We start from the raw sequence: 12,436 nt of genomic DNA, 5'->3' as shown, positions 1-12,436 counted from the left end.
TAAATCCACAAAGTGGCATGCACCTCATTGAACTTAACCCATAGTAAGCCATTTTAGAAAGTGGCTGAATTCCTGGATTTTAACTTTAATGCAATGTACCAGAATGGAAAATAACATGGACCTGAAACTTGTATCCTTTTTTGTGTAATAGTGGGTTTCAGCACTCATCTAATTATTGTATAGTAACATTTCCAATTACTTCAATGGTCCATGTCTGTGATTCAGGTCATGGTATAGCTAACGGTAGTTAACAGAAAATGGTGCAGTTGTATGTGATTTTAAGTTAAGAAAATATTTTTTACTCCATTTCACTGCTCAGCTGAAATGAGAGTCAGGAACATCCCCAGTATTTACAGCCACACTGGTCACCCTAATCCAATCACAAGGGGTGATTTGCTAAATCCTGACCTGCAAATGCAAAGACCAGTACATTGTAGAGAGAAAATAACCATAACATATCTCGGGGCCACTTGGTGCTAGGAACCCCAAATTTGATGTGCTAACACAGTGGAACTAGCACTACAACATACACTACAAAATAGCAAAATGTTAAGCACTTTTCTGCAGCAGAGAATGACATTTTGTGACCCAAATTTGGGGCCCCATATCTCAGGGTCACTTGGTACTGGGAACCCCAAATTTGGATATGTTATAGTGTTAGTCCAATTGCGTTAGCACACCAAATTTGAGGTTCCTCCACTAAGTGGCATCGAGATATGGGGCCCCAAAGTCGGGTCGTAAAATGTTCCTTTAAAAACACTTATAAACGCAGCTAAACGCGGGTACCGGCGTTTACCTGCGTTTGGCGTCTGAAACGTGGTAAACTTTTGCGTCTGAACCCATTTTTTTTGCTCCTGGAAAAACGAGGTTAAACGCAACTGCCTAAAAACGCCAAAAAACGAGACTGTGTACATGGACACATAGGATAACATTGAATGAGTTCAGGGGAAGTTGAAAAAAATGTCCAACTGCCTCTGAAGGCAAGTTTAACAGCATCTCGTGTGCATGAGGCCTTAGAGTACAGTATTTTTCTACTTTTATAGAAGCTGAGCTTCTTGCATTGTATACTAATGAGGAGAGACTTGGGACAGTCTCGCACTAAAGCTGCCCATACATTGGTCACTTTTTTTTCATTTAACCAGCAGTCAAATGAAAAAACTGACCCGATTCCACCACTCACACATTCGAGTTGGTCGGGAAAATCCTCCCTGCTGAGCAATTGTATTCTGACAGCAGAAAGGCTTCACTGCCATCAGAATATACTGATCAGTGCTGCTGGCTAGAGCCTGCAGTGCTGATCAAGAGGCTAAAATCCAACAGGGCTGTTATACAGAAGTCGATTGTTAGATCGACTTCTTCTGTTCAACCTCAATGCCCATACATGGAACAAAATTCAGCTGGGTGCTGCTGAACCGGCTGAATTTTGATCCATGTATGGGTAGCTTAAAATGTTGTTTAACCTCTTGCCGACCAGCCGGCACAGTTATACTGCAGCAAGTTGGCTCAGCTGTGCGAATCGCCATAGGTGTACATCGGTTTGTACACGAGGGTCTGTGGGCACGCGTGTGTGCCAAGTTTGCCAGCGGGGGAGCTAATTAGCGGGTCCGGCGCACTCTATGTCCACCGGTATAGTTCCCCGCAGAGACAGAACGGATATCTGCCGAAGTAAACAAGGCAGAGCTTCATTCTGACAGGGAATGACACAGGATCTTCTCTTCCTGCTATGTAGGAAGATGGATCTGTGTGTTGTCCCAGGAAGCCGCCCCCCCCCCCCCCCGCATACAGTTAGTAAACACACTGAGGGAACACATTTAACCCCTTGATTGTCCCTGTTGTAACCCTTTCCCTGCCAGTGTCATTAGTACAATGTCAGTGCATATTTTTGGCACTGACCACTGTGATAATATCACTGGTTCCCAAAAAAGTGTAAAAAATGTCAGCTATTTGTCCTATCTGTCATCTGTCCGCCGCAATGTCGCAGTCCCGCTAAAAATCACTGCTCACCACCATTACGAGTAAAATAAATAATAATAAAAATGCCATAAATCTATCCCCTATTTTGCGGATGCTATAACTTTTGCGCAGACCAATCAATATACGCTTTTTGGGGGTTTTTCTTTACCAAAAATGTGTCGCAGAATACATATTGGCCTAAATTTATGAAGAAATTAGATTTTTATTTTTTTTTCTTTATAGTGAAAAAAATAACCACAGAGGTGATCAAATACCACCAAAAGAAAGCTCTATTTGTGGGGAAAAAAGGACATCAATTGCACGACTGTGATGACAATTGCACAGTCAACAATCAATTGCACAACTGTGCAATTGTCAAAGTTACGCAGTGCTGTATCGCAAAAAATGGCCTGGTCAGGAAGGGGGTAGATCCTTCCAGTCTTTAAGTGGTTAAAGGCAAAATAAAAAATGTAAATAACAAATGTTAATACTCTCTTGCTCTGTGCATTGGTATTGCACAGAGCGTCTCTGAACCTCCTCTTCTTGGGTTCAGCTCTCTTGGCTCCTCCTTCTGTGTCTGTGGCTCCTCTCCTGTGTCTGCCCCATAGTAAGCATGTGATATGGTAGAAGTGCAGGCGCATTTCCGTGCCAAGGTCTGTGTCTGTGACACACACAGTGTTGCTTGACCCTGCCCCTCCCGCCACTCCCTCTTCACAGGATTTGCTTGACATCAGCAGAAGCTAATGCCTCTGCAATGCAAAATACCTGTTAAGTGATTTGCATTACTGGAAATCTCACTTCCTGTAAAAGTTGTTTTTTTAACATGTACCTACAGATAAGGCAGCTTACCTGTAGGTACAGCGAATATCTCCTAAACTTGTACTGTTTAGAAGATATTAATGCATGCAGCCGGTGACGACATACCTGTGGCGTCCCTTCAGAGCTCTGTGCTGCGGCTGTGACTCTCTCACACATGCCTGGGAGTGACATCATCATGGCTCGACCAATCGGACACCTGGAGCACGCAAACCTGGAATGAAGACTAGGTGTAGATGGAAGCCCTGTCACCGGTGCTTTTGCACAAAGCGGACCCGATCCTCCTCTTCTTGGGTCCCCCGCCAGCGCTCTGGGCCCCCCCCCCCGCCGAGTGCCCCTATACCAAGCCGCTTGCTATGGGTGCGTGCCCAGCCCACCCCCTGCTCCTCCCTCACTGGTTTTGATGGACAGTGCGAAGGGAGAGACCCTGGAGAGCCTCGGCTCTCCTGCACATCGCTGGATCGAGATTGGGCTTAGGTAAGTATTAGGGGGGCTGAGGGGGGAGCTTCACGCTGAAGGTTTTTTCTCTTCATGCATATAATGCAGCCTTTAGAATCACTTTAAAACAAAAGCACAAAAAACATTATTTTATTGTGTAAAATTGCTAGTCCCATCAATCCACCATGTAATGGAGATGAACAAAGGAAGATTTGTTTGAAGTCCAGCCTGTGTGATCATCATGGCTCCCTCAATAGTTACAGTGGAGAAAAAAGTAGGGACAAAGTGTGTTGTGCACAGGATCACCGGGTGGGGGAAAAAAAGGAAAAACCCATTTAAGAAAACGAATGTAGCCACCACATCTAAGCACTGGTAAGCTGTGATATATGATATATATTTTTTTGTTTTTCCTTTTAAATACACTCTTGGTGGTGTATGATATGATTGCTAAAAGGAGCAATTTTCTTTAACCTCTCTTGATGCATGTTTTTATTTTTGCTACATGGTTAACTTTGACTATAGTAATGTTAATTTTTTTTCCCAGGCAGGAGCAGACATCTGTGTTCTGAATGATATGGGGGACACTCCATTACACCGAGCTGCCTTTACTGGACGTAAGGTGAAAAGCATGCTTTGTTACTCCAACAAAGAGCTGGTTAAGGGTGTAAGGAAGGCGAACACAAACCTCTATGCCACCAATATGAATTAGAAAGATTTGTTTTAGTGTGCCCAAAAAAAATAATAATATAATATATATATATAATCATTATGTAATCATTGTCCTAAAAATAAAAAATTGCAGGAAAATAATTCTGTTTGGTAGAGTAGGTACGCATGACACTTTTTTGTGAGTTGGTCAGTGTGTGTGTGTGTGATCCCCTTTTGAATTTGTTAGTCTTTGCTTGCACTGCTAGAAAGGTTCATATGTGGAGTCCATGGGCCCAACACATTGGCTGCATATTACCTGACGGTGTAGTGGATTGATGTAGACTTTACATGTTTGGGATCCATTGTGCTTTATATCTTGGGACTTGAACCTTTGTCACTGAATATTAGCTTATTGAATGGCATTTGAATCTTTTGCTACTGAATAATTAGCCTAATGTGTATACGTGGATGTGGATCTATCATTTCATACAGTCCCAGCACATTGTGGGAGGTTACCAGTCACTACTTGGGTAAAGGCACTAGCTATTCCCATCTCTTGTCCACCTACTTACACCGCCAGTTTCTGATGCTGTACCTCCAGATTAGGCTCTATTGCTTTTAACCACCCAACTCCCATATCCGCCTGGGAGACTACTGTTGCTGGCACTACCCCCCCATGGATGGACTTGATTATGACTCCTCCTTTTTAAACTCCTGAAGAAGCGGTTACCCTGCAAAACATGTAGAGAAAGACTGGCCTAACAACGAATTTAGCCCCCCCCCCCCCCCTTTCACTTTAGAGGGGTATCCTACAGTGGGGCAAAAAAGTATTTAGTCAGCCACCAATTGTGCAAGTTCTCCCACTTAAAAAGATGAGAGAGGCCTGTAATTGTCATCATAGGTATACCTCAACTATGAGAGACAAAATGTGGAAACAAATTCAGACAATCACATTGTCTGTCTGATTTTTTTTTTTTTTTTTTTTAAAGAATTTATTTGCAAATTATGGTGGAAAATAAGTATTTGGTCAATATCAAAAGTTCAGGTCCACATCCCTTGTACAACATGTAAAAGAAAAGTTCCTCAAAAAACGGGACTTTAAAGTCCCGTTTTTTTTTTTTGTATTTTTTTTTTTTTTTTTTTTCAGGAGCTTTCCTTTTATGAATTTTAACATATTGGTGTATTGCTTGTACAAGTGATACCGTGAAAGTCCTAATGCCTTTAAAAAATTTTTTAGCTTTACCTCCATGATTCAAGGACGAAGGTACAAATTACCATTTATTACTCCCTTTTTTTTGTAGCACATTTAACTAACCAGCCAGAAGAAGAGATGGAAGACGGAACTATTAGAAAGAGGTTCCTCAAAGTGGCACTATGTAAATTAAGCATATATTTGCTTTGCTAGTGGTTTTATTACTATTATTGGCTGGATGTTTTACACCAAGCGACTTTAATTCTCAGCATGAACCTAATTCATAAAACTGAGCAAGGAATGGTTTGCCTAAAATTCCGTTCACATCTTGGCGTTCCAAATCGCAGTGATTCAAAATAGCAGCATATTGCGGGACGCCCGTGCATTCGTTGTCACTTGCAATGGCACCCCAATCGCAGCGTGATTTTGCCAGGCAACAATCGCGGTAAAATCTCGCAAACAGAATCGCAGTCGGCCCGCCCGAAATAAGTACAAGAGGTTCTTTTGGTGGCGATAGGCATCCCACGATTCTGTTTGCGTGATTTTACTGTGATTGTCGCCCAACGAATCACGGTAAAATCGCAATGCGATTGGGATGCCATTGGAAGTGACATGGAATGCACTAGTGTCGATTTGCCGCTATTTCAAATCGTGGGCGAACTTGCCGCGTTGCCGTCCGCGATTCAGAACGCCAAGATGTGAACGGAGCCTTAAGGGGTTATTTACGAAAGGCAAATCCACTTTGCACTTGAAAGTGCACTGGAAGTGCAGTTGCTGTAGATCTGAGGGGAAAATAAAAAAACATAATTTTAGATTGCACATGACTGGATGATAAAATCAGCAGAGCTTCCCCTCATTTCAGATCTTCCCCTCAGATCTACAGCGACTGCACTTCCAAGTGCACTTGTAGTGCAAAGTGGATTTGCCTTTCGTAAATAACCCCCTTAGTGTTGCATACAGGGGAGAGTGTTCTCTGACATTTAGGCCGAGGCATTTAGTCATGTGATCTCTGTTGATTAGAAGTATCAGCTAGTGAGGAGAACTCAAAGGAGATCCTGTGACTGAATGCCTAGGATGTTGTCACATGGCCTGCAAAAAAGTGATATTGGAGCAGAATACTTCACTGCAGAAGTAAGCTTTTTTTTTTTTTTTTTAATCCTTCTTAGCATGACATGGCCATGTAAGTATTGGTCTTCTTAACATGCCAAGAGATAGTTTAACCCAGTGGTTCTCACCACCGGGCCATGGCCTTCCTGCTCCTGGGCCTCCAGCCAGCTGCAGATCACCTATCCTACCACAGTTCCTCCCAGCTCTCATAGTGCTTCGAATCTCCCATAATTGTCCACATAGCCTCCAAATCTCCCACTGTGCCCCCCAGCCTGTTGCAGAAACTATAGCCCTCCATAATGCCACCAACCTTCCACAGTGCCTCCTAGCTCAAGCAGCACCCTCCAATCTCCTTCAGTGCCTCTGCAAAGCTCCCAGCCTCCTGGAAAGACCCCAGTCCCCTCCAGAAATCTGACGGGGCCACCAAGTCTGCTGCAGAGTCTCCCATCCCCCCCACAATGACACCCAGCCCTATCCAGAGCCCTCCAGCATTTCAATAGATATTTTGTGTTCCCATACTTTTTTATTGTGTGAGTATATGTATTTTTATTCTTGGGACATGGAAGATTTTGAAGCACTTTACCAGTCCCTGGTCTCAATAAAGTTAATAACCACTGGTTTAACCCATCAGTGTCCAGTAAACCTCTCCAGATCAGACTGAATTATTTTGCTGTTTAACCTAGATTTATGTTGTGTTCCATGTACAAGCATTTTGGTTGCAGCCTTTTTTCTAAGATGCATCTCCCTTCTTTTTTTTTTCTGCTTTTATCAGGAAATTGTGATGTTATTATTAGCGTCCAATGCAGACACTACAGTAATAAACGGTGAAGGACAAACAGCTGCTGATTTAGCACAGGACAAGGAGGTCAAGGCCATGTTAGATGGTAATTTTTATTTCTCTCTTATGTTAAAAAATAAAAAATAAATAAATGTGTGTATGATGCAGTGTTTTTTGCCACAAGATGGCACTCTGTTTCAGTCATCAGATATTAAATCCAGTTGATCTGAAACAATGTGATAAGGCAACACCGTCTCATTTTATGCTCATAAAAATCATATGAAATTTGATAAATACCAGCCTTTCCACCATGTAAAAATATTATTACGTGAGTAATATATATGAGTTCTGCCCGTCCCTTTTAAAATTTAAAAGTCAGCAGCTACACGTACCGTACCGGCTGCCTTTTAAAATTAGGACACTTACCTGTCCTGGAGTCCAGCAATGTTGGCACCGCAGCTGATGTTTCCATTGGCCGGTTGGGTGCTACCGCCGCCATTACGGGTAAGGGAACCTGGTAGTGTAGCCCTTTGGCTTCACAGCCAGGTCCCTACTGCGCATGCACAAAGTGCGCTGCACTCACTCTCTGGCCCGACAGAAGGGGAAGAAGGAGGAGGAGGGGGACCGAGCTGCTGATGTAATTCGCCGCCGCCCGGTCTCCCGGAAGTGGGGGCAGGGTACCTGTAAAAAATGAATCAGATAAGTGGAAGTTCCGCTTTAAAAAAAAGTTTCTTTATGCTTTTATGAAGCTGCATGTCTCTTCTCGTACATGTAAAAAAGGTGAGTTTTTGAGAAGCTAAAGTGACACTAATTTCTGGTATAAAAAGAAAAAAATACTATTCAAGTATGTACTCTTAATGCAAAAGAGTACCATTTGCTGTTCTCAGCCTCCGCCAATCCTCTAAATTCCTTTATCTAATGCATACATAATGTTCTATGATGTTATTACACATATACGTGTGTATGTGTGTGTATGTATGTATATATATATATATATATATATATATATATATATATATATATATATATATATATATATATATATATATATATATATATATATATATATATATATATATTCTCTATATCTTATATCTCCCAACTATTGGCAACTTTGTTTTAAGTTTTGGATAAAGGGTAAAATGATTTCATTGCTAGAATTCCAAGTGGCAGTATTTCCCATGGCTTCATATCTCAGTGGTGTCCTGGCACAGCGTGTTAATGCAACAGGAAACCTCTACTGTGGTGATACAGATAGTTGTAAAATCCTACAGAGGCTCTAACCCTTCCTCCTTATGCTGAAATTGTTTATTACTGTTTGAGCCTTTACAGAAAAGAGTTTCCACTACTTCCTGTTACGAGAGGTGGACAGGAAGTGAATAAAGTCTTTCAGCAGGTACACATGGCAAGCCAGTCAGAAGGTCTAACCCTTTCCTATTCTACCCAAATAGAAAATAACATCATTCTTTGTAAATACTTATGTAACCAGCCGCACAACGAACTCAGGAAAGAAAACTGGAGGAAGTCCTTCTGAGTGCTGCAAGAGAAGGGGATATTGCAACATTATCAGATCTGGTAAGCAGATGTGTTCTGTCATGTTGTTGTTGTTGTGTTTTTTTGTTTTTTTTTTAACTGTAGATCAGGACAAAAATAATACACTTTCACGAATACATTGATTAGTATTACAGTAGTGTAGCACCAATCTTAAAGCGTAATTCCACCCGTTTTTTTTATAGTTAAAAGTCAGCCGCTACAAAAAGTGTAGCGGCTGACTTAAAACAGATACTTACCTGTCCCACGGTCCAGCGATGCGGGCGCCTGGAGCCTCGCTCCTATCCCCCTCCTCTCCGCAGCGCCGTCATAGCAACTGTGGGCACCCGGCCGTGACCGCTTACATCTTCACGGCCAGGCGCTCACTGCTCATGCACGAGTCACGATGCGCTCTGCTATTGGCCAGCTAATCTTCTGGGACCTTTGACGTGTCCCAGAAGATCGCTGGCAGGGAGGGGTAGCCTAGGGCTAGAGGAGGAGTCGCCTAGGTGGCCAAGAAGAGGAAGGAGGAAGTGGTACAGGAAGTCCCACTAAAAAGAAGGTACCCCATAACCCCCCCCCCCCCCCCCAATTGTGGCATGTCAGGGGGCGAGGAGCGCTTAAAGTAGAAATTCCACTTTTGGGAGGAACTCCGCTTTAAGTACAAATAATGGTACAATATATAATGACAACTAATACTAGTAAAGTGTCACAAGTCCAGTTATCGTAACGCTATATAAAGTCCCACAGTGTGTAAGTGAAAAATAGAGCAAACGAAGAAGCTTGTTCCAGTGATGGCAAGGTACGTGGATATGAGTCCAAAAAAGGTGTTCAAATGACCTGTGACCAATGATAAACAGATTCAATGCTTACCAGAACAGAAGGCTACCATTACAGCAGAATATCAGCCTGTGTAAAAACAGAGTAAACCAGTGCTCAAGTGTCCGATCACCAACACTGTGTGAAGTCAAAATTCACCAAAATCATTGGCTACCATTACAGCAGCATGAATGCCTGGGTACATGTAAAATCCGACAGGGATCAGTATGGCAACTCGTTCCCAATAGTACCTTTTAGTGATCCAGCTATGGATCAATAAAGCTTAATCTCCAACAGACCAGACCTGTCTGTTCCCCAGGATAAACCCTTTAGTCCACAGCTCTGTATGCCTCCTCGGTGAAGCTCCAGGTGGATGGATAGGGGACTGGATCAGGTGTGTGTGTGTGTGTGTGTGTGTGTGTGTGTGTGTGTGTGTGTGTGTGTGTGTGTGTGTGTACGCTGACAGGTCATACTCACGGAACACTTCCCAGGCTGCTTATTTGATTTTTACACTGCCTTATAAATAAGCCAAGTAGGCCCTAGTTGTTATTACAGGTTTGGTTTATTCCAAAAACCAACATGAGAGGGAAAAAAATGTAACAATTTAAATCTGTTTGTACAGTTGAGCTTTATTTAACATGGAATGTGTACCATGGTATGCCATTGTTCCATTTTAATATCCATTTTAACCCTTCTTTTTTATTGAAACCCAACTTCAGGAAACCATCTGCTCTGCAAGGGTCAACTGCTAGTTTAGACTAGGGGTTAGAAAAGCTCTTTTACTTACCTGATCCTCCACTCCCCCAGCGGACGGCGTTTCCCCATGTTCCAGCAATCTTGATGATGTCAGAGGACCAGGGCAGCCATCAGAAATTTTTGGGCCCCTTACACAGCTTTAGGCCTGTGCCAACATTCCCCAGGGCTTGCCCACGGGCCATCCTACCGAATCCACACACCGGCCACCCCACCTGTACACACTCAGCCCCCCTCAATCCTGTATATATTGTCAGCCTTCCTCACATCTGTATATATGTCAGCCCCACACACACACACACACACACACACACACACACACACACCCCTGTACATTTGTCAGCCCCCCCAACACACACACACACACACACCTGTATATGTGCTAGCCCCCCCCCCCCCCCCATACACTTGTATATATGTCAGCCCCCAACACCCCTGTATATATGTCAGCCCCCCATACACACAAACACACACACCTGTACATTTATCAGCCCTCTCACACCTGTACATTTGTCAGCCCCCCCCCCCCCCACACACACACCTGTATATGTGCTAGCCCCCCCCACACACTTGTATATATGTCAGCCCCCCTCACCCCTGTATATATGTCAACCCCCCATACACACATACACACACCCCTGTATACAGTGGTGGTTGGTGCTCAAAATTTTTTGGGGGGCACAAACAAACTGAAAAATTCTGAAAAAAACTTCAATTGCAGCCTCACTGTGCCCATCCATTCCAGCCTCACTGTGCCCATCAGTTGCAGTCACTGTGAACCCCCCCCTCCCCCCCCCCCGCCCGGCACTTACCTTATGTCGGTGGGGCAGCGGGTGACAGCTGCGAGCTGTGTCCTCCATGCGTCTCCTCTCCTCCTCCTTATAGGTGTCCAATCACAGCACCTGTCCTTTTAGCCGGGTGACAGGTAACACACCCGCGCTTCCTGATTGTTATATATCCCCAGCCCCCCCCCCCCACCACCACCACCTCTGTGTGTGTGTGTGTGTGTGTGTGTGTGTGTGGATAGATAGATATCTATCTATCTATCATCTCTCTATATCTATAAGATATATCTATCACACACGGCTTTGGCCCCCTCCCTGTTGTACACAAACAGCCCCTCTTCCTCCCAGGTTAAGTTCACCTTTAGCAACATGTTACACGTTCCATCTGTTTTTAGGGTGAACTTATCCTTTAAATAAAAACTATATAAAAATAAACCAGGTCATTGAACTGATGCAGAATTTTTGCTGACTGTTCGTTAATTAGTGGAGTGCTTTAAAAGCTTAGTGTGAGTGTAAAGAAATATAGAAGAGAATTCTAAAACTGCAGTATTATTAAATGATTTGTTTTTCTCTATAGCTAAACAGAGCTAAGCCACCTGACATTAACTGCACTGACCAAATGGGCAACACCCCTCTGCACTGTGCTGTGTATCGCGGCATGAAGAAGTGCGCCCTAAAACTTCTGAAAAGTGGAGCGGATATTAATATCAAGAATGAGAAGAGTAAGTATTCCATACATATATATTGTCAATACTACAAATGGGAATGTCATTTCCTTGATATACATTGAACTATTTGGCATTGAGATGTACAACGTTTGGTTACATAAATGATCCAGGTAAAGGAGAACTGAAAGCCAGCACGTTAGCAGGCACTACATATTACTATAACATGTTGTATGCTTTGACTTTGATGTGGCAGTTTTCAGGCCTTATGCCATTACTTTTTCATACAACTTTTAGTGAATGAATGCAGTTTACAACCAGACATTTTTGTCCACACCTTCAAATGATCGGTGTTGCTAGTAGGTTGGCTTGATTTTGCAAATGAAAACCAAACTAAATTGCCTGACATTTGCCAGGTGAGGCCAGCAATACTGCAGCTGTAGTTTCGTATTCTTAGGACCCTTTCACACAAAAGCATGTTTTGCTGTGTTAATAAAAATATTTCCCTTTAAATCCTATGGGACTTGCATTTTGAAAAGTCCAGCATGCTGAATCTTTGGTGTGCAAAAACCGCAGCCTTCTATTGAAATTAATGGAAAATGCATAAAAAGAAGCACAGCAGTTGTGTTTTTGGTGTGTTATGAGTGACTGACTTATTTCACAGGGGCATGCCAAATACAAAACGCACCTGAAACACGGCAAAATGCAAATGTTTTCTTGTTCAAGTCGAACAGGTGTTCAGCCACCCGCTGAATACCGAACATTATGGGACGATCGCGGCAAATTCTACCACCGCAGAACGCCCTATAATGCACTGCAAGATCACAGTGCATTGATATCTGATGAGCAGAGCGCGCTGTGATTGGCCGAAGCATGCAGGTCAGGTGCATGCTTTGGCCAATCACAGCGTACTCTGCTGCGAGAGCTATGATCGGCCAAAGGCAGGGTGCCT

At 43.2% G+C, this 12,436-nt stretch overlaps 1 protein-coding gene across 4 annotated transcripts in view; it reads left to right on the top strand.

Moving 5' to 3' along the window:
- Nucleotides 1-12,436, top strand: part of OSBPL1A (oxysterol binding protein like 1A) — a 185,867-nt gene that overhangs the window by 34,182 nt on the left and 139,249 nt on the right. For 3 of the 4 annotated variants that reach the window (XM_073631484.1, XM_073631486.1, XM_073631485.1), the window contains exons 4-7: nt 3,752-3,826; nt 6,927-7,038; nt 8,422-8,507; nt 11,397-11,541. In XM_073631484.1, coding sequence (XP_073487585.1) covers nt 3,752-3,826; nt 6,927-7,038; nt 8,422-8,507; nt 11,397-11,541 — 418 coding nt within the window. The remainder of the gene's footprint in view (nt 1-3,751; nt 3,827-6,926; nt 7,039-8,421; nt 8,508-11,396; nt 11,542-12,436) is intronic. The other variant, XM_073631487.1, reaches the window with a different exon arrangement.

This window comes from Aquarana catesbeiana, linkage group LG05 (assembly GCF_042186555.1).
Source record: "Aquarana catesbeiana isolate 2022-GZ linkage group LG05, ASM4218655v1, whole genome shotgun sequence".
Classification (NCBI taxonomy): Eukaryota; Metazoa; Chordata; class Amphibia; order Anura; family Ranidae; genus Aquarana; species Aquarana catesbeiana.
This window is presented reverse-complemented; position numbering and strand designations above follow the sequence as displayed.